The following is an 18,713-nucleotide window of genomic DNA, read 5'->3' as shown; positions in this document are numbered from 1 at the left end:
GCGTAACAGAAAAAGAGTTTGCTGCTTGGCAGGATAGCGGCGCCATTTCGGCTCCATCGCGGGGGTCCCTCGGCTTTAGCCACAGAGCCAGTTGGAGCCAACATGGCGCCAGCCAGACGTATTAGATACAATTGACGAGAGGAAAAGGGTGGGCGTGGAAAGACGAGGGGCAAGAGTTCCGAGATAAAAATAGATCGAGACACGCGCGCCGAGTGTAAGGGACTTGTAGAGCCCACGCCGAGTAGGAACAACAGCGGGAGTACACGGCCTCGGGGTGAGTCATTGCGCTTCCCGTGACGTCAGCCGGCGCGGCGACGGCTTATTGTTACAAAAGCAAAACAAAAACACGAAGATGTACGCGCAGGGGCCGCTGGCTTTGTGGAGTAACTCCCTCGGATGAAGAATGAAGGGCCAGGACAATTCTCTTTCTAGACGACTGCCTGGGTGTCGAGGCATACCTGGCCTTCCAGTAAGACTGGTAAATGACGGGGGTATTAGGGCGGAAGTTAACATTTCCGAAAACCATAAAATGGGCATAGAGATGAACTTGGATTCCGTCTGCTGTCCGTGGCTTCACTGTGCTTAAGTAGCGCCAAATTGCACTGCCGGCGAAAAACAGAAATGCTACAGCTGCGACCTCTCTCACCGGAGTAGGCCTTTAAAGGGCAGCCGAGCGATTGTAGTGAGGAGTGCAGAGTGCCAGTAACACGCAGCGCTGGAGAGGAGTCATAGGATGCTGCTCGATTTAACCAGCAGGGCTAGAGCATGCAGTTGAGGAGTACCGGAGACATACGTTTGGAGAGGGCGTTCGGGGCTGGCTAGAGGCTGCTGTTGTGGGGATCGCCATGGTTTTCACCTACAGATAGAGCGGATGTAGACCTGCATTCTTATGCCAAGTCTTAAGGTTCATTGATGCTCGATAGTGGTGCACGGTTTTTTTTTTTTTGTTTCGGGGGTCTCAATGGTATCAGTGTACATTTGTTATTTCTGTAGTGACGGAGGGAGCGCGGTTATGAGATTATACCTTCAATTTAGTTACTAAGCACTTAATGTGGAACCTTGTGAATGGTTCCTGAGGTGCTGATGTGTATGGCTGGCATAAAATGTATGTCCTTTTTTTGCCACTGAAGAATGGTTCTGTTCTTTGGTACAGCATCCATTACAGGTTTGTACTTTGTATGCATGTGAATGGTCATGTCCGGACTTATTTCTAATGCATATCAGTAGCAGACAGTGCGGTCTTGTGTGATCTAAAATAAAGAACTATTAATAGGAAACCACACCATCACAGTTTCTGTGTTGTTCGTTTGCTTCAGCCATCTGTCCCAGTTACTTTACATAATAGAGACCACATTGTGAAAACCGTCTTCCTGTGTTTTATGGTCCATTTTCTTGTTTAAAGGATTAGTTTGGTATTTTTCAAATTGAAGTTGTTTCTTCACAAACATGATGTATATGCATTTTCCATGCGAAGTTGTTTTCTAAAGTATTTTCTGTAAATTTTAAAACAATATCTTGCCCTCCCTTGCGCTTTATAGTAGAGGCTAGTGGGCTATGAGGTACCATCAGAAAATAAAAGCCTAACAACAGTTTTTATAGAAGAAAACATGCCTTCCATGTTTCTGGTGCATGTTTATGACAGTACATGGAATCTGGAAATAATCATTTTATTGCACATTCCTGGTACTATTTATGTCATTGTAAGTATATATTTTCTATTTGCTTGTGTGAGTTCTCAGATAAATATGGAAGTAAATCAAAACAAATCCAACTACATGGCATGAAAACTTTACCGTGATTTGGCCTTTCAAAGGAAAATCATGTCCCACGGGTTAAAGATTATTGTTGAAGAAGACAAACACTGAGATGTCATTCACAGTTGGGGCCTCATGGACAATGCCTTGCATAGAATTCACACTAAAACACGGTGTACAGACAAAACTAGAAATGTGTGCACATGCAAAAAAAACTAGATGCATAAAACTGTGTGTAAGCCAAGTTCTACACACTTTCTCTTTATAAATCCAAATCAACATAAATTTTAACGCATGTGCATGCGCCCACCCTGACTCTTTCCAGAATTTCACCTGTTTGAATATGCAAATCAATATAAATAGCCCCTTCTGCAAACTGTTTTGGTAGAAGCATGTGTAAAAAAGAATTTCAACAAATGCAAAGTGAAGTGGAATCAAGGAAACACATAATATTTGGTGCCTTAAGCAGTGGTATGAGCACCTGAAGGAGTGGCACAGCATGACGAAGGCACTCAAACGTTCAAGTTCAGAAAGTTGCACAGTGCCTGAAATAAAAAAAAAGTGGTCTGATATCAAAGTCAGCATGAAAAGGCGAGTCTCGGCCCACTGCCTGAAAGTCAACACCCCTGGAGGAGGTAGCAGAATTCTGGGCCTCACACTGTTTGAGCAGCTAGCTGCTGCAGTTATTGGCAAGACACTTCTATATATCTCACCCCAACATTAATGAGACACATTTTTGCATCACATATAATTTTCATATTAATAGAGTAGAAATGCTTTCTATTTACATAAGCAACTTTATTCTCTGAAGGCACCTTTATAGCAATATGTGTGCAGTTAATCATCCCAATTACATTTGGAAAACAGGATGTTGCTGCAAATTCCACTTTGATATTTGCCCGTGTAACCATAGTGTAAGGAAATCTTCTATATTTGGATGACAAGTGAATAATACCATCCTATAGAGCTAGCATAGTGCAACTCAGTGATGACTGTGAAATTCCCTCTTGTGGCTAAAAACAGAGAGTGGACAGAACTTGCAAAGGAGCAGGTAGAGCTCAATTCCTCAAAGTCTGCCATTGTAAAGCTGGCGCCAGTTCAGTACACAGCTCCAAGAGGATAGCTCTTGGAAATCGAAATCGACTTATCATCATGGGACAAAAAAATCGGTATGATCTCTAAATATGTGCTCTTTTCTGATTCTTCCATTTGTGATGTCTTCAAAGAATGCTAAAGCAGCCATGGTGTTTGGAATCGTTTGGCAGTTCCATGTACTATTATATTGTTACAGGAAACCACACAGAAACTGTAGCACTGATTTGTCGCTCTGTGCCGCCCATTTGCAAAATTAAGCAGAGACGCAAGTACGCATGGTCTGAGGCAGCCATTTAAATGTGTGTAGCTTTATGCTACGTTTAGTTTTTATACATCTCGATATGAGTATGGAAACAGGCGTATGCAACATTTTTGTGCTTGTGTAATGTTTAAAGATAAGGCCCCTGGTTCTTGTTGTAAAACACCTGAATCTCATAATATTGGTATTTTTTTGTTCAAAAGTTTTACAATTTATTTTACAATGTTGTGCAGTCACAAGGTGGAGATCAGTAGTTGACAACTGTCCTGGATGTATTCTGTACGTTTTTAAGCTTTTAGTTTACGGTGATACACCAGGCTTATTAGCCTTTATTGTAAAGCACCAATGAGGACAAGATATATTTTTAAAAATTTATAGAAGATGCTTACTTTAACATGATAATTTAACGTTACAAATGCATTAACACACTGTGAGGCACAGTGTTAAAGGCTTTGGGATTCAAACCAAGAGGTTGTGGGTTCATATCCCACCACTGATACTGTGTGACCCTGAGCAAGGCATCTGTGCTCCATCAGTAGAACACACACACAGATACTATACACCAACGACTTATTAATTAGATAGACAGAATTTTATTTGTCCCCATGGGGAAATTTGCCTTTTCACAGGAGCTCAATAAATAAATAACATACACACAATTCACAATGAGGCAGGTGTATTGCTGTTGGGATAGAGGAGCCCCAGCACCATTTTTTGACAAATGTCCGAATAATTTGTTGGCTGTAAGTCCTCAGTGTTATTGTGTCAGAGAGAGGATGTGTAGCATTGCTCATAATGACATCCAGTTTTATTTCCTTTCTCTCTTTCACCACGATTTTAAGGGGGTCCAGAGTGCTTCCCGTAACTGAGTCAGCCCTTTTTTATTAGCATCTTAATTCGGTGGCCATCTCTTGAAGTGATGTTACTACCAGCCTGACATACCACAGTGTCGAAAATCATTCTGGCCATCACAGAGTTACAGAATATGTGAAGTATGTATTTAACCCACATTGAAGGAACACAGTCTCCTAAGTAAGTCTGCTCTGTCTTTTCTTGTATAGTTAGTTCCTCTATTTTATGAGACCAGTCCATCCTGTCATTGATGTGGACGTGCATAGCATATAAATTTTTAGGTATTGGTAAACATAATTTTCTTCACAATTTCTTTCTCACACAACAAACGTACACACACATATCTCTTTATGTCCATCATAATCCGTTAATATAAGCTTAGATATTGTTGCACATACTATTGAGCACAATATTGAATCAATACTGCAATCTTAGTAAAGTAAAGCATGACAAAGCTTGCTCACCAATAATGAAGTGAAGCCCCTGCATGCCTGAAACACCGCAGCCTCGTCCATTTGTTCAACTCACTTCTTTAAGTATATTGCTGCCATTTTCCATGCTAAAGCCCACTCGTCTGTTTTCTTTTAAATTGCAAGTGTTAAGTGCATTTTGAAGGCTTTGTGCAATGATTATGCCAATACGATCTTTTGGAAAGTAGCTTGTTTATAGATGTGCACATTGTTTTTTTTTCTATAAAATGTTCAGTGAAGGTCAGGTAGGGCTCACGTGTTCTCTGTAGGTCACAAAGTTTATGACATTGGGACGTTCTTCAGTAATTTTCTCTCAGACATCAGTCTACAACTTGTGCGATATTGTTTGTGATGATGGGAGAAGTTTGTAGTACTTGTACCTCAGGTAGTGATCATTTTTAGGCATAGCTTACATATGACTCTGCTTTGCTGCTCATCTGACCATTGAAAGCTGAATCATCTCCTTGCAAAAGATCCATGGTTTGCCTTTTTACAGATAATAGCCACACTGTCTGCTTTGTGGTCTGATTTGCTCCTATCACTGTATTCTGTTACCACCAAATGAGCTCAGATGTTTGAGAGGTAAACTGTGAAACCTTTGTTAGGGGGCATGGGCTTTGAAGCTTAACCCAAGACAGGTCTGTTTCCGTCATTCAGACAAGAATGTATACACTTGCCTAACAGGTGATTTTAATAGAAAGACCAATCATACACTTGCAATGGTAAGTGCAAACACTCAAACAGTGCTAAGTTGTGTGTAGTACTCAGCACTGTTTAGTGAACAATTGGCTCACAATAAAAGGAGAAGGCGATACACCCTCAAATTTGAAATGTAAAAATGTATTGAATATAACCTCAATATTCATTAGATTGCCAAGCCCTACTGTCGAGTAACATATTGTGCTTCCTTTGGCCTTCAGAACACCCTTACTTTGTCTGTGTGTCTGTCTGCTCTGCAGGATGCTGGATGAGTTTTTCAGGAATGTTGCACCATGCAGAAATGATTTTGTCGAGTAGTTGCAGCAATTGGATGGCTATCTAGTCTTGCTCTGAGTAGCCCTTCCAACATCATTTCAAAGATTCTCAACAGAGTTTAGATTTTGAGACTTTGTAGGCCATTGAAACAAATAAAACTCACTCACTTTCCTGTTCCCAAAACTACTGGTGATATGCCTTGCGAAGTGTCCAAGTATGGATAAACGCTGCCCACGAAGTGACAAGCTCGTTCAGAACAATGTTCAGACTCACCTTGCCATTCAGTTGTTTTTCAGTTATTATTAGGAGGTATTCGGAGCCCTCATGTGGGCCAGGTACACATTCTCCATACTGATGGCTCCATGGGCTCCTGTTACAAGATTCACATCTCTGACCTATTCATCAGTGTGATGCAAAAAGAGGCAGGATTAGTCAGATCATGCAGCTTTTCCTCCTCTCCTCAACGGGCCAGTTTTAATGCTTCTGTGACCACTGTTCACACGCTTTCCTGTTTCTAGCTGACAACATCAACATCTGACATACCAAAGCATTCAGCTGTCGTAGCACATTCAAGACAGAGTCCTATGTGTGTTGTATTCTAAGGTGCCAGTGTTGAATTCAGATGTTATTTGTCTTGTGGTGGTGCGTCTATTAGCTTGTACAATTCTCACCATTATCCTTTGACTCTTGTAATTTACAAACTGTGTTCATCCCAAGTACTGCCTGTTACTGGTAGTTTTTTTTTTGTCTTTTTGCACAAATCTAAGAATTCTTGACACGATTGTACCCATGATGATAACCTTTTGGAGGATTCTGGAATTGGCACACCTAGTACCAACTATCATGCCATGTGTCAGAGTCACTAAGGCCACTCATTTTGCCCCATCCAGTGCTCACTTTAACAGCGATTGATGCTATAGAAATGCTGATCTGCCTGACTTGTGTCATGCATAGCTGTCACATGACATACAATATGGTGAAATTTAGTACTAGAGCGAAGTTGAGGAGTGTGTTTAATAAACTGGTGACTCAATATATGTACAGTATATTTCCTGTCTCAGTGATTGATCTAGTTAACTTAATGTAAAAAATCTATTGGACCTTTACAAACTTTTACCCATTTTGCATGGAGTTAAAACTTTTTTTTGCTGAGTGTAACATTTTAAAGCATCAATAAACGTATGTACAAAACTGGATCCAGATTATCCATATCGTTTGAAACAGATGGGAGTTATAATATGAAGACGTGATCTGTCAGGAGGTTCCTTTAGGTAGATATGAGAATTACCGGTGATCCATTGTGATAATATTGTAATGTTTTGTATTAAATATTAGGGGGCAAAAGGGTGTTAATCCATACTTCTAATAGAAACCCGAGTCAAGTTATTGCATGTCATTTTTTTTAAATTTGAATTTCTAAATATGTACAACTTTGAAACCTTAACTGACATGCTGTGGCTATGTGTGTGTGTGTGTTCTTTTTGTATTACTCTTTTTATTTAATTATTTATTTCCATTCAGAGCTGTGGTTATTTCTTCTTCCCATTTAAAATAATCCAAAGTGGTGAAATTTGTTTTTTCAAGGAAAAAGTTTTGTTGAGTGTTCTGCCATCAAAAGTACAAAAAAAAAGAATAAGAGTCACTTGCTGCAGGCTCTGGTAGCTTGAGGGGTCGTGTACTCGTGTCTGGCTATTGCACAGCAGGCTGATTTATATATGGCATCACACTGCAGTTGCTGCTTTTAGGGTTGGGCCTGCCTGCCCTCAAGTGTGTCTGCTTTGTGCTACAGATACACTACTGTGTGTATTTTAGTCCCCAGGGGCCTATCTCTATATTTAATGTTGAACAGCAGCCGTCATCCTGGTGTATGACGTGTATATATGCTTTTAACTAGTGGCACTTGTGCCACTGCTACAGGCTCATTGCACAGTGTAAGTAAGAGGTGATTATGGTGTTTTGGACAGTACAGATCCTTTAGGCTTCCTCAGGAAAGCAGCCTCCAAGCTTATGGCTACAAAACTAGATTAATTCCTTGTGTATACAACCCTCTTCTATTACTTCCAGTTGTTCACTCTTGCTGATGACTTTTTCTTTTTTTACAGGGCACATATCAAGTAGCAGAAGGACCAGCACAGATTTAAGACGTGCATCTCTCCCTGACTTTGTACATCAAGCTGTTGGACTGGGCCACATCTTTTTACTAGCATTATTAAAGTAGCCTCCAAGCCCAACATCTGCCATGTCTGAGCCCGTCCATTATATCCATCTGCAGAACTTCAGCAAGTCCCTTCTGGAGACTCTGAATGCTCAGCGGCTGGATGGTCATTTCTGTGATGTCACCGTTCACATTCAGGAGTCAACACTGCGTGCCCACCGCTGTGTCCTTGCAGCCTGCAGCCCCTTCTTTCATGACAAGCTGTTGCTGGGGTATTCAGAGATTTCAGTACCCCCACTGGTACCTGCAGAGGCCGTCCGGCAACTGGTGGACTTTATGTACAGTGGCTCCTTGGTGGTTCTACAGTCAGAGGCCCTCTGCATCCTCACAGCTGCCAGCATTCTGCAGATTAAGACTGTTATTGATGAATGCACACAAATCATTTCTCAGAAGGGCCCCACAACCTCAAAGGTGGACATGAAGGCCCTACAGAAGCCTGTGTTAGATGCTAGGGGAAGCCCATCTAGCCGTCCTCAGGAGGAGGCAGTTATGAAGGTGGGGAATGGAGGCTGCACGTCGGATGTGCGATACAAGCTACGAGATCTTCTTTCCCAAGCTGCCCAGCATCACCAGAGGCTTAACACTGTGGAGAGGAGTGATGGAGATGCAGAACTGGAGAGCAGTGGGTTTTCAAGCAGTGCTGCAGGGGGTAGCAGTCATAGTCGGAAACAGAGACAGCCAGTAAGACTTCAGGTTGGGGAGCAGCCATTAAATTCAGCAGCTGCAGTAGTGGTGGTAAAAGATGAGGAGGAAATGGAAGAAGGTGGAGATGAAGATGAAGAGCAGAGAGTAAAGGAGACAGAAGAGAGAGATGTTGTAGAGGTCCCCCCCTCAGATTTTGGGTATAGAAAAACTGAGGTGGTAGAAGCAGGGAGCAGTGGAGCCGATGCTGAAGACTCTCTGGGAGGCTACCCACCAGAGTCGGCGTCTGAGACGTTTTTTGCAGATGGCAGTGACGTCTTTCCTGATAACTTCATCCCTAACTGGCAGGTAGACACGACTCCTGACTCTGAAGCAGACTACCAGGGTCAGCAACACCAGGTAACTTCTCAGGCATTTGAGAGTGCAAGCCGAGTGTCACAGGTCTTACACCCTCAGGATCTTCATTACACTCCCCGAGGGAGGCCTCTGTCACAGATCAAGCAGCCACCACCATCACAGACAGCAGCAGTTTCCAGCCAGGTAGGCTCATGTGTGTGGCTAGCAAGGTCTGCTTTGGCTTGGTCAGCTGCTGCATGCAGTGGCAGTGGACACGATCCAAATTCTCATGTAAGTGCTTTATTGTTTAGATGGCAGTGGGGAAAAAAGTTAGCAACTTAGGATAACCAGAGCATCCAGCCAGCTACCTGAAGGTCAGTCTTTACAAAAGCCATTTTGGTTTCTTATGCCAAGCATTAGCGTAACCAGCTATTGCAGGATTGAGCTTGATGACAAGATTAGTGGCCCGGCCTTATTTGAGGGGTGCTTTACTTGTTTACATGTTGGGCACCCGACTCAGGCTCCAGCAACCTCTTAAGTTGCATTATCCAGTTTAAGTATTATCGGTTGTCCCATTGGTGACAGTTGTAGCAGATGACCTGGTTGGGATGGGGATTCTGAACAGGAAAGGTAGCATGAGACAAGTTGAAGGTTTTACAAAGCCCTCACAGTAATTGGGGAAACATTCACTGGCAACGAATGCACAAATTACAAGGTTTGCACAGCCATGGGCAGGGTGTTTTATGTGCATACTTGGAATGTCCGGCTTAAACAGAAGAAGTGATACCTGGACAGCAGGTTGGTAAGAGTGTCCCTTTGCAAAGAGAGGCAGACCAGCAAGCACCTGTTAGCCATAATCAGCAAAATGAAAAGAAACGCTTGAAATATCACTTTGTGTGCAATGAATCTATATAATATATGAGTTTCACTTTTTGTATTTAATTACTGAAATAAACGAACTTTCACATGACATTTTAATCTATTGAGATGCACCGGTAAATGATAAAGATGGCAGCCGGAGTGGAGTCTAGAAATAAAATATATTGGCTTTTGACCAAATGGGGACAGAAAACCACAAGATATGTGCAAGGCTGTATGCAAGATTTGCAACTGCACAACACCAACTAAAGGGGCTAACACAACCAATTTTGGTGAACACTTGAAGGACTGACACGAGTTAATGCAAAGAATTTTATGAGGTAGGGAATTCTAAATTATGGAAACCTTAATCAGTGAAAGCCTTTGGAATGTAAATTCTTTTTCTTGAGTTTAAAATGTTGGTTGTTGTCAGTTGAATGTTTAATGCATTAAGACAGTATCTGCAGTTTATTTTTAGCTGTGGGCCAGTTTGATTCTGTGCTGTTCATTCAAGGGAAACGCTGTCATTAGGTTCCATCGACTTTTTTTATTTTATTATTTTAAACACTGACTGCAAACTGTGCTTGCTGTAGCACTTTATCTTCTTTTATGTGTGATTTAAACATCATCTTTCATCACATTTACTATGCAAGGTGAGAGTGTTTCAGTGCTCAGTTCCCTGTGCTCATATACTCCGTGTACTACAGTAGAAGCTGAATTTGTGGGTGGTGATGAAAGTTAAAGTTGATTATGGTTGGCTGCTGTGGTGGCTGCTTCATGGATTGGGTCTGTGTGAACAGAGCATGAAAAGCACTGCTTAGCACAGCAGGGAGCAGATTTAAACTTGTTTCTTTTTTATTGTTTACAGTGATTGCCCTACTTGAAGTATTTGCATTTAATGATTAAAATGTGTGTTTTCATCAGTGGAAAGATTCTAAAGTGCACAGAATTACAATTTATTCATATGTTTTGAGTTACACTGGTTAGTGAAAATGGTATTGAATTTTAATAAATCTTAGTATTGTATCAAAGTTTAAAACTTTGGTACAAAGCATGGCATGCACGGAACTGTAGTGTCCTTCAAGCAGAGCAAGTAACAAGGCACCTACCTTTGAGGCAATGGCCCCTGAATGCTTGGGGTGCAGGTGCAACTTAGGGAGAGGGAATGAGATTGAAAGCCATCTTGCTGCCACATGTCCATTTAATGTGGAGAGGGCAAGAGAGGAAGAAGAAAACCAGGGCTTGAGAAAGAGACAAGTGTAAATGGCCACGTTCATGCGACTGAAGTGTTCTAAGTAGGTGGCAGACGGGGACTTGAACCCACGTTGGATCCCAGGGGTTTGCAGCCTGCTCCGTTTGTTACTTTTGTGCTTGTTACTTTGTTTCCTACCATTTTATATATCTATATCAATACATATATATATATATATATATATAGAGAGATATATATATATATATATATATATATATATATATATATATATATATATATATATATATATATATATATATATATATATATATATATATATATATATATATATATATATATATATATATATATATATATATATATATATATATATATATATATATATATATAGATATATATAGATATATATATATATAGATATATATAGATATATATATAGAGATATAGAGATATATATAGATATATAGATATATATATATATATAGATATATATATATAGATATATATATATATATATATAGAGATATATATAGAGAGAGATATAGATATAGATATAGATATACAGTGGGTACGGAAAGTATTCAGACCCCCTTCAATTTTTCACTCTGTTATATTGCAGCCATTTGCTAAAATCATTTAAATTAATTTTTTCCTCATTAATGTACACACAGCACCCCATATTGACAGACAAAAAAGAATTTTTGAAATTGTTGCAGATTTATTAAAAAGAAAAACTGAAATATCACATGGTCCTAAGTATTCAGACCCTTTGCTGTGACACTCATATATTTAACTCAGGTGCTTTCCATTTCTTCTGATCATCCTTGAGATCACCTTCATTTGAGTCCAGCTGTGTTTGATTATACTGATTGGACTTGATTAGGAAAGCCACACACCTGTCTATATAAGACCTTACAGCTCACAATGCATGTCAGAGCAAATGAGAATCATGAGGTCAAAGGAACTGCCTGAAGAGCTCAGAGACAGAATTGTGGCAAGGCACAGATCTGGCCAAGGTTACAAAAAATTTCTGCTGCACTTAAGGTTCCCAAGAGCACAGTGGCCTCCATAATCCTTAAATGGAAGACGTTTGGGACGACCAGAACCCTTCCTAGAGCTGGCCGTCCGCCAAGCTGTGCTACCGGGGGAGAAGAGCCTTGGTGAGAGAGGTAAAGAAGAACCCAAAGATCACTTTGGCTGAGCTCCAGAGATGCAGTCAGGAGATGGGAGAAAGTTGTAGAAAGTCAACCATCACTGCAGCCCTCTACTAGTCAGGGCTTTATGGCAGAGTGGCCTGTCGAAAGCCTCTCCTCAGTGCAAGACACATGACAGCCCGCATGGAGTTTGCTAAAAGACACCTGAAGGACTCTGAGATGGTGAGAAATAAGATTCTCTGGTCTGATGAGACCAAGATAGAACTTTTTGGCCTTAATTCTAAGCGGTATGTGTGGAGACAACCAGGCACTGCTCATCACTTGTCCAATATAGTCCCCACAGTGAAGCATGGCGGTGGCAGCATCATGCTGTGGGGTGTTTTTCAGCTGCAGGGACAGGACAACTAGTTGCAATCGAGGGAAAGATGAATGCAGCCAAGTACAGGGATATCCTGGACAAAAACCTTCTCCAGAGTGCTAAGGACCTCAGACTGGGCGAAGGTTTACCTTCCAACAAGACAATGACCCTAAGCACACAGCTAAAATAACAAAGGAGTGGCTTCACAACAACTCTGTGACTGTTCTTGAATGGCCCAGCCAGAGCCCTGACTTAAACCCAATTGAGCATCTCTGAGAGACCTAAAATGGCTGTCCACCAACGTTTACCATCCAACCGGACAGAACTGGAGAGGATCTGCAAAGAGGAATGGCAGAGGATCCCCAAATCCAGGTGTGAAAAACTGCATCTTTCCCAAGAAGACTCATGGCTCTATTAGCTCAAAAGGGTGCTTCTACTAAATACTGAGCAAAGGGTCTGAATACTTAGGACCATGTGATATTTGTTTTTCTTTAATAAATCTGTAACAATTTCAAAAATTCTTTTTTTTTTGTCTGTCAGTATGGGGTGCTGTGTGTACATTAATGAGGAAAAAAAATAATTTAAATGATTTTAGCAAATGGCTGCAATATAACAAAGAGTGAAAAATTGAAGGGGGTCTGAATACTTTCCGTACCCACTGTGTGTGTGTGTGTGTGTGTATATATATATATATATATATATATATAGAGAGAGAGATATAGATAGATAGATATATATACAGCAGGGAAAGTAAGTATTAAACACATCAACATTTTTAGCATTAAATATATCTTCTATGAACTCTGATCTTCAGTTCATTTCATAGATTTCCAATTGGATTTAAGTCAGGCGATTGATTGGGCTTTTGTTTTTCTTTCTCTGAAACCAACTGAGAGTTTTCTTGGCTGTGTGTTTGGGATCATTGCCTTGCTGAAATGTCCACCCTCGTTTCATCTTTAGCATCCTGGTAGATGGCAGAAGATTCTTATCAAGAATGTCCTGGTATATTTCTCCATTCATCTTTCCTTCAATTATATGAAGTCTGCTAGCCCCACACCATGATGTTCCCACCTCCAAACGTCACTGTTGGCATGATGTTTTTTGGGCTGATGTAGAGTGCCATTTCTCCACCAAACATGTTGTGTGCAATGACATTCAAAGAGTTCAAGTTTGGTCTCATCTGACCAGACTACTGTATATTCGCCCAGTATTTCATTGGCTTATCCAATTGTTGTGCAGCAAAGTTTAAATGAGCTTCAACCTGCTTTTCCTTTAGCAGTGGAGTCTTGCGCGGTGACCTGCGAGTGGTCCTTGGCTCTTGGACAACTCTTTTGATTATTCTTTTGACTCCTCTGTCTGAAATCTTGTGAGGAGCACCTGGTCACAGCCGGTTTATGGTGAAATGATGTTCTTTCCATATCTGGGATTATGTGCTCACTGGAACATTCAGAAGTTTAGAAATACGTCTGTAACCAATGCTATCAGTATGTTTTGCAACAATAAAGCTAGAAAGGTCTTGAGAGAGTTCTTTGCTTTTACCCATCATGAGATGCTTCTTGTGTGACACCTTAGGAACGAGAAACCTTTTTATAGGACTAAACCAGCGGAAATAAATTTGCACTGATAGGGGGCAGGATTGCTTTGTAAATACCATGACTTCCTGCACCTCTCTTTCTTCATGTGTTCAATACTTTTTTCTTGTGTCATTTCACTTTCTTACGCATAGCTTAATTTATGGATTTATTTGCTTTGATTTCTTTGGATGTGTGGATTACTTGGGTTGTTACTGACATCTGGTGAAAATTTCATGTCAATAGCCCCATTACAAATAATCAGAAAAATGTTGACGTGTTCAGTACTTGTTTTCCCCGCTGTGTGTGTATACATTTTGTTTTTTCAACTTATTCTTAGTATTACTTTGGTAGGAGTTTTGTCAGGAGAGCACAAGGTACACTGGACAGCTAGAAATGTTCACCTGTTGGCAGTTTCATTATTGAAGATGTTGCAACATTCCGAGGGAGGGAGAGTAATTGTGATTTTTGATTCTTGCCAAGTGTTGGGACTGGCACCTTGGCTGTCATATTTTGTTAAAATCTACCTCATTTTTGGTGTAAATAAAACCCATTAAATTATATTTCCATAGGAAGCAAAGATTGGGCTGCAGTTTCCCTAAATGCGGGTAGTAGGCTAAAAAGCAGATAGGTGGTTTGGCCGATTATTTTATTTAATAGTTTGTTTTAAATATCCAGTCAGCTGTGTTCAGCACCAGAGCCTTGTGACACTGCTGTCCGTGAAGGGTGACGTATATCAAATGTGTATTTATTTCCTTCCTAAGGATCTTTACCATGAAAGGTGCTACCTAAACCAAGATGGATTCAATGTTTGCTGACTTCTAAAGTCTAAATAAGATTTTCTAATAAATTGTGGAATTTCGAAGGCTTAAAATTTGCTGAAGGCTTGCTCTTTAAGGTCTAGAGATTCTTGTAGTGTACACTTCATGCTACAAGCTTGGCATCGGATAGACGATTGCACACCCTGTATAATTAAAACAAACTTATAAGCAACATGCACGCCATGCCATACACTTGTATACTGACTTATATCTACAGTTTTGAATTAATAATAAAACAAGCTAACTAAAAGGGACGGCTCTGTTATGGAATCCACTATTGACCCCATGGATGTAGTAGCAAAGGAGAGAATTAGAACAAAACTGAGTGCCATTTTGAACAGGGCTGCACATCCTCTCTATGCCACACCCACCCTGAGGCCTTTCAGCCAATGAAGTATTCATTTAAAGTGTGGCGAAAAACACTACTGGGGCTCTTTTATACCAACAGGAACAAATCTCTGCTTAATGCTTGACTGTCACTGACAAATCAAAAGTGTTTCTCTTTTAGTATCTCTGGTGGGGGTTTCAGAGGGAGTTGTTGTATGTTATATTAAATGCAGATTTTTTTTTCCTTTAGGACAAGCAAAGTTCCTTTCTATTAGTCAATTAAAGCCCTTGCCACACAAGGCAAATTACTGCAGAACACCAGATATGCACTCAACTCCAGGGCCCTGATTGAAGATCAAAATGGCATCATTTGCCAGTACAAAACCCAGTTAAATGAAGATAATTCGGTGCTACCCCCATAGCTCTCACCTCTGCAGTGGCCTGGAAGCATGGACTCCACTCCTGTCATCCTAACCTTGGATTAAGCAGGTTTAGAAAATGAATGGTGGCTACTCCCCAATTTCTTTCTTTTTAATGACTGCTCTTTGTATAAACTGAGTTTCCATTCACCAGCACCCATCCCTTCCTTCCTTCTGCTACCAACTTTGCCATTGCAATGTTTTAAAAGGGTTTCACAGCCCCGCCTCTAACCAGATGAATGCGACCACAGTGGACCAGTTGCTGTACTTGGAGTTCACATCAGTGTTTCGGTTCTTTAATTTGTTAATTTATTTAGATGTGAAAATAACTAATTCTTGCATCTCCACCAGTCAGCTGTGTTTGAAATGCCTGTAGGTTGTACTTCTCATGATGATTGACTGATGGTAGTAAGCTGTCCAGCTCTGTCCTAAGGGCCTTTTTTCATCTCCCCACAGGTTCTTTTCCAATACCCAGTTGCTCAAGCACAAAGCACTCAAGCCTTCTACGTGGGTGGCCCTGTGGTGACAGGGGTAGAATCTGTTAGTGGGGTGCCACCTGCCAGCAGCAGTCTGCCACACTCCTCGTCATCCATTACTGCTGGAAGTGCTGCTTCTTCCTCACAAAGCTCAGAGACTTCTTTCGATTGCACCCACTGTGGCAAGAGTTTGAGGTCACGCAAGAACTACAGCAAGCACATGTTCATTCACTCTGGTAAGTGCTTTCTCACATTCAGTGACGCCGGTCAAGCACCCAGGGCTTGAGATGAAAATGTGTAATGAACAACTGTAAGATGCTTGGTGTGTACACCACCGAGCGCTATTATGGGGGATGCACAGTTTTTGTGAGCTGTTTCGGGGGCATGTCATACATGGGGTGCCGAAAGGGGACTTAACGTCATATTAGGCCGCTGTGGGAACTTCTGTGCAGCTGTCATTCTTCTCATTGGTGTCCTCTCTTTCCAGGTCAGAAGCCCCACCAGTGCAGCATCTGCTGGCGTTCTTTCTCACTGCGGGACTACCTCCTGAAGCACATGGTTGTCCATACGGGTGTGCGTGCCTTCCAGTGCTCTGTGTGCTCCAAACGCTTTACCCAGAAAAGCTCACTCAATGTACACATGCGAACACACCGGCCTGAACGGAATTTTACCTGTGGGGTGTGCCAGCGGCATTTTTCACACCGTACCCTTTTGGAAAGACATGCTGCTTCACACATTGATGCCACCCACCCACCGCCGACCTCCAGCTCCTAAATCGTCTCTCCTCTGCCTCGTTCTACCTCACACTGCCATCTGGTGGAGGCGCTTCACACTGTGGCCCTTTACTCCATGTACTAACCCTGACAGACAGCAAAAGCTCAGCTTTGGTGTGCATCTCCTCCTCACTGCCAATGCTAAATTACAGCACAGCGATTGACTTTCATTGCTTTATCCTGCAGTGACAGCTGTGCTTTGTTGTGTTGGTTCTCTAAAAACTGCATTCATAATAAGCCATTAAATGCACAACCCAAAAAACTGTGAAACTGAAAATGCAAGATGGTGTGCATACAGAAAGCAGTGGCAGTCAAGCAACTGGCCACACAACCAGTAAGGTGTTTTCCATCTACTGACTGCCACTGTGGAGTTCACCAAACTATAACAATGGCATTGAGCTGTACCCCTGGAGGCCAATGTGAAGCTGATGAACTGCTGCAGCAGGGTGCAGGATTTTAAACTCTCAATTCCATTAAAATATAATGAGGGGTTTCAGTTTGATTTACACACCACAGCAGGAACCCAGCGAGGATGAAGTGTTGGGTTCTGTCCCTTAACATAAATGATAATAAACACTAGAGACTTGAATATTTCCCTGATACAGCAAATACACATCTTTAACTTGCCCCCTTTGAAGACCTTCTCCCCAAACCCATACTCAACCACTAGGCTGCTTAGCTGCGTGCATTTTTACTATGAAAAACGTGCACCAGTGTACTGCAGCCAGAACATCAGTTTGATCCCCTACCTTGGATGGAAGATCATGGTACAAATATGTCCTCCTATTCTGACCAGGTCCAAGTTCTGGGGCAGCTTAGGGGCTGATGCTCTGCTTCACCTAAATTGATACCGAAATAAAGAGTTAACAGCCAAGTGTAAATACAGACTCGGGCGGTGTGGCCAATCAAATCACATCATGGCTTTTCTTCATTGTGGACAATGCCTGTAATGGTCAATGTGGAAAACTGTTCTCTGAAGAAAGTCTAGGCTTTCAGGATAAATTAAACGGTTCACTCCACATAACTGTTAACATTTTAATTAGTTACAAATGTGGGTAGGTTTATTTTTGTTTTGTTTTTTTTGTTTTTTTAACACAAATATGTTAGATAAAAATAAGAGGTGCTAAACCCACTACCCTACCAACCAGTAGATAGAAAATCAACGTGTAAGGAGAAAACTGTTGTCTCCATCAAAGAGCAAATAAGTCACGACATTAAAAAAGTATATAAAAAGTAATCCATGCAGAATGGAAGTGGTGTAAATCCACTGGAACTCTAGTGCTTCGGAGGGCAACCCTGTGATGATCTGATTAACCAGAGCTTCAGTACGGTGCTTAGCTGAAGGTCCTCATGGACAAAGTTTCTTAGCACAGTTTTCTTCTGAATCACAGAACAAAGATTCCGCATTAATCCGTTTTCCCAAAGTAGCTTTGGAAGCAAGTGGCTTTAGAAAATCTGGGGCAACATTACCAGCAAAAACGTCCATCAGCTTCTGAGAGAAAGACAACTGTAGGTCTGTTACTACTTTGGTTATTCCTGGATTCTGGAAATATGAAAAAAAAAAAAAAAGAAAACAACATTACAAAGGAGAGAGTGTGGGTGCCGGCACTCAAAAAGAGCACCATATCCTGTACTCCAGACCATCCCATACATTGCTGAGTGGACTCCCTGAGAATCGTGCCAAAGAGCCAACAGACTGTGTGCGCATACCAAAGACCCACCTAGAGAACCCCTCAGGTGCCTGCTTAGTAACTCTCTTTGGCAGGACCTTTCTACCATGCACGCGTCTTTTAACTTCACCCGTTTGTTATCTGGTACACATCTTGTAATCGATATTTAACCAACTTCCTATTGCCCAAATGACTTGAGATTCTGCACACTTACTCACTTACGATGACAATACATGAATCAATCATTGATCAATTAATCCCTGTTAATTAAGAAATGAAATTTTCATATGAAGAATAGTTAAAGATTGCACCAATAGATGGCGCTAGTAACGGGCAGAAATATGAAAGAAGTGTTAAAATATTGATTACAAAATTATACTAAAACAAATCCAAGACTAAAATGTTGAAAATATAAAAATTACTTTTTAAAAACATGCTTATATTACATTAAAAAGTGTACTAAAAATTAAAAAAT

At 41.1% G+C, this 18,713-nt stretch overlaps 2 protein-coding genes across 6 annotated transcripts in view; one reads left to right on the top strand and one right to left on the bottom strand.

Moving 5' to 3' along the window:
* Positions 1 to 100: 100 nt before the first annotated feature.
* Positions 101 to 17,633, top strand: LOC120543153 (zinc finger and BTB domain-containing protein 45-like). Of its 4 annotated transcripts, none has more exons than XM_039776049.1 (4): positions 101 to 274; positions 7,508 to 8,802; positions 15,776 to 16,031; positions 16,283 to 17,633. In XM_039776049.1, the coding sequence occupies exons 2-4, from the start codon at positions 7,645 to 7,647 to the stop codon at positions 16,567 to 16,569; spliced, it is 1,701 nt and encodes a 566-aa protein (XP_039631983.1). In that variant the 5' UTR covers positions 101 to 274; positions 7,508 to 7,644; the 3' UTR covers positions 16,570 to 17,633. The 4 variants fall into 4 exon arrangements, with proteins under 4 accessions (XP_039631983.1, XP_039631984.1, XP_039631982.1 ...); XM_039776050.1 differs by lacking the exon at positions 101 to 274 and adding an exon at positions 288 to 469; XM_039776048.1 differs by lacking the exon at positions 101 to 274 and adding an exon at positions 288 to 478.
* Positions 17,607 to 18,713, bottom strand: part of LOC120543150 (transcription intermediary factor 1-beta-like) — a 120,330-nt gene continuing 119,223 nt past the window's right edge. For both annotated transcript variants that reach the window (XM_039776041.1, XM_039776040.1), the window contains exon 18: positions 17,607 to 18,111. In XM_039776041.1, the coding sequence (XP_039631975.1) occupies positions 17,917 to 18,111 (195 nt within the window). In that variant the 3' untranslated portion in view covers positions 17,607 to 17,916. The remainder of the gene's footprint in view (positions 18,112 to 18,713) is intronic.

The sequence above is a fragment of the Polypterus senegalus genome, chromosome 13 (assembly GCF_016835505.1).
Source record: "Polypterus senegalus isolate Bchr_013 chromosome 13, ASM1683550v1, whole genome shotgun sequence".
NCBI classification, from domain to species: domain Eukaryota; kingdom Metazoa; phylum Chordata; class Cladistia; order Polypteriformes; family Polypteridae; genus Polypterus; species Polypterus senegalus.
Note: the sequence above shows the minus strand (reverse complement) of the source record. Positions and strands in the feature narration are given on the sequence as shown.

Coding starts and splice junctions, on each gene's coding strand:
- LOC120543153 (XM_039776049.1), top strand. CDS start 7,645: ATGTCTGAGCCCGTCCATTATATCCATCTGCAGAACTTCAGCAAGTCC. Junction 8,803..15,775: donor CAGCAGCAGTTTCCAGCCAG/GTAGGCTCATGT, acceptor ATCTCCCCACAG/GTTCTTTTCCAATACCCAGT. Junction 16,032..16,282: donor GCACATGTTCATTCACTCTG/GTAAGTGCTTTC, acceptor CTCTCTTTCCAG/GTCAGAAGCCCCACCAGTGC.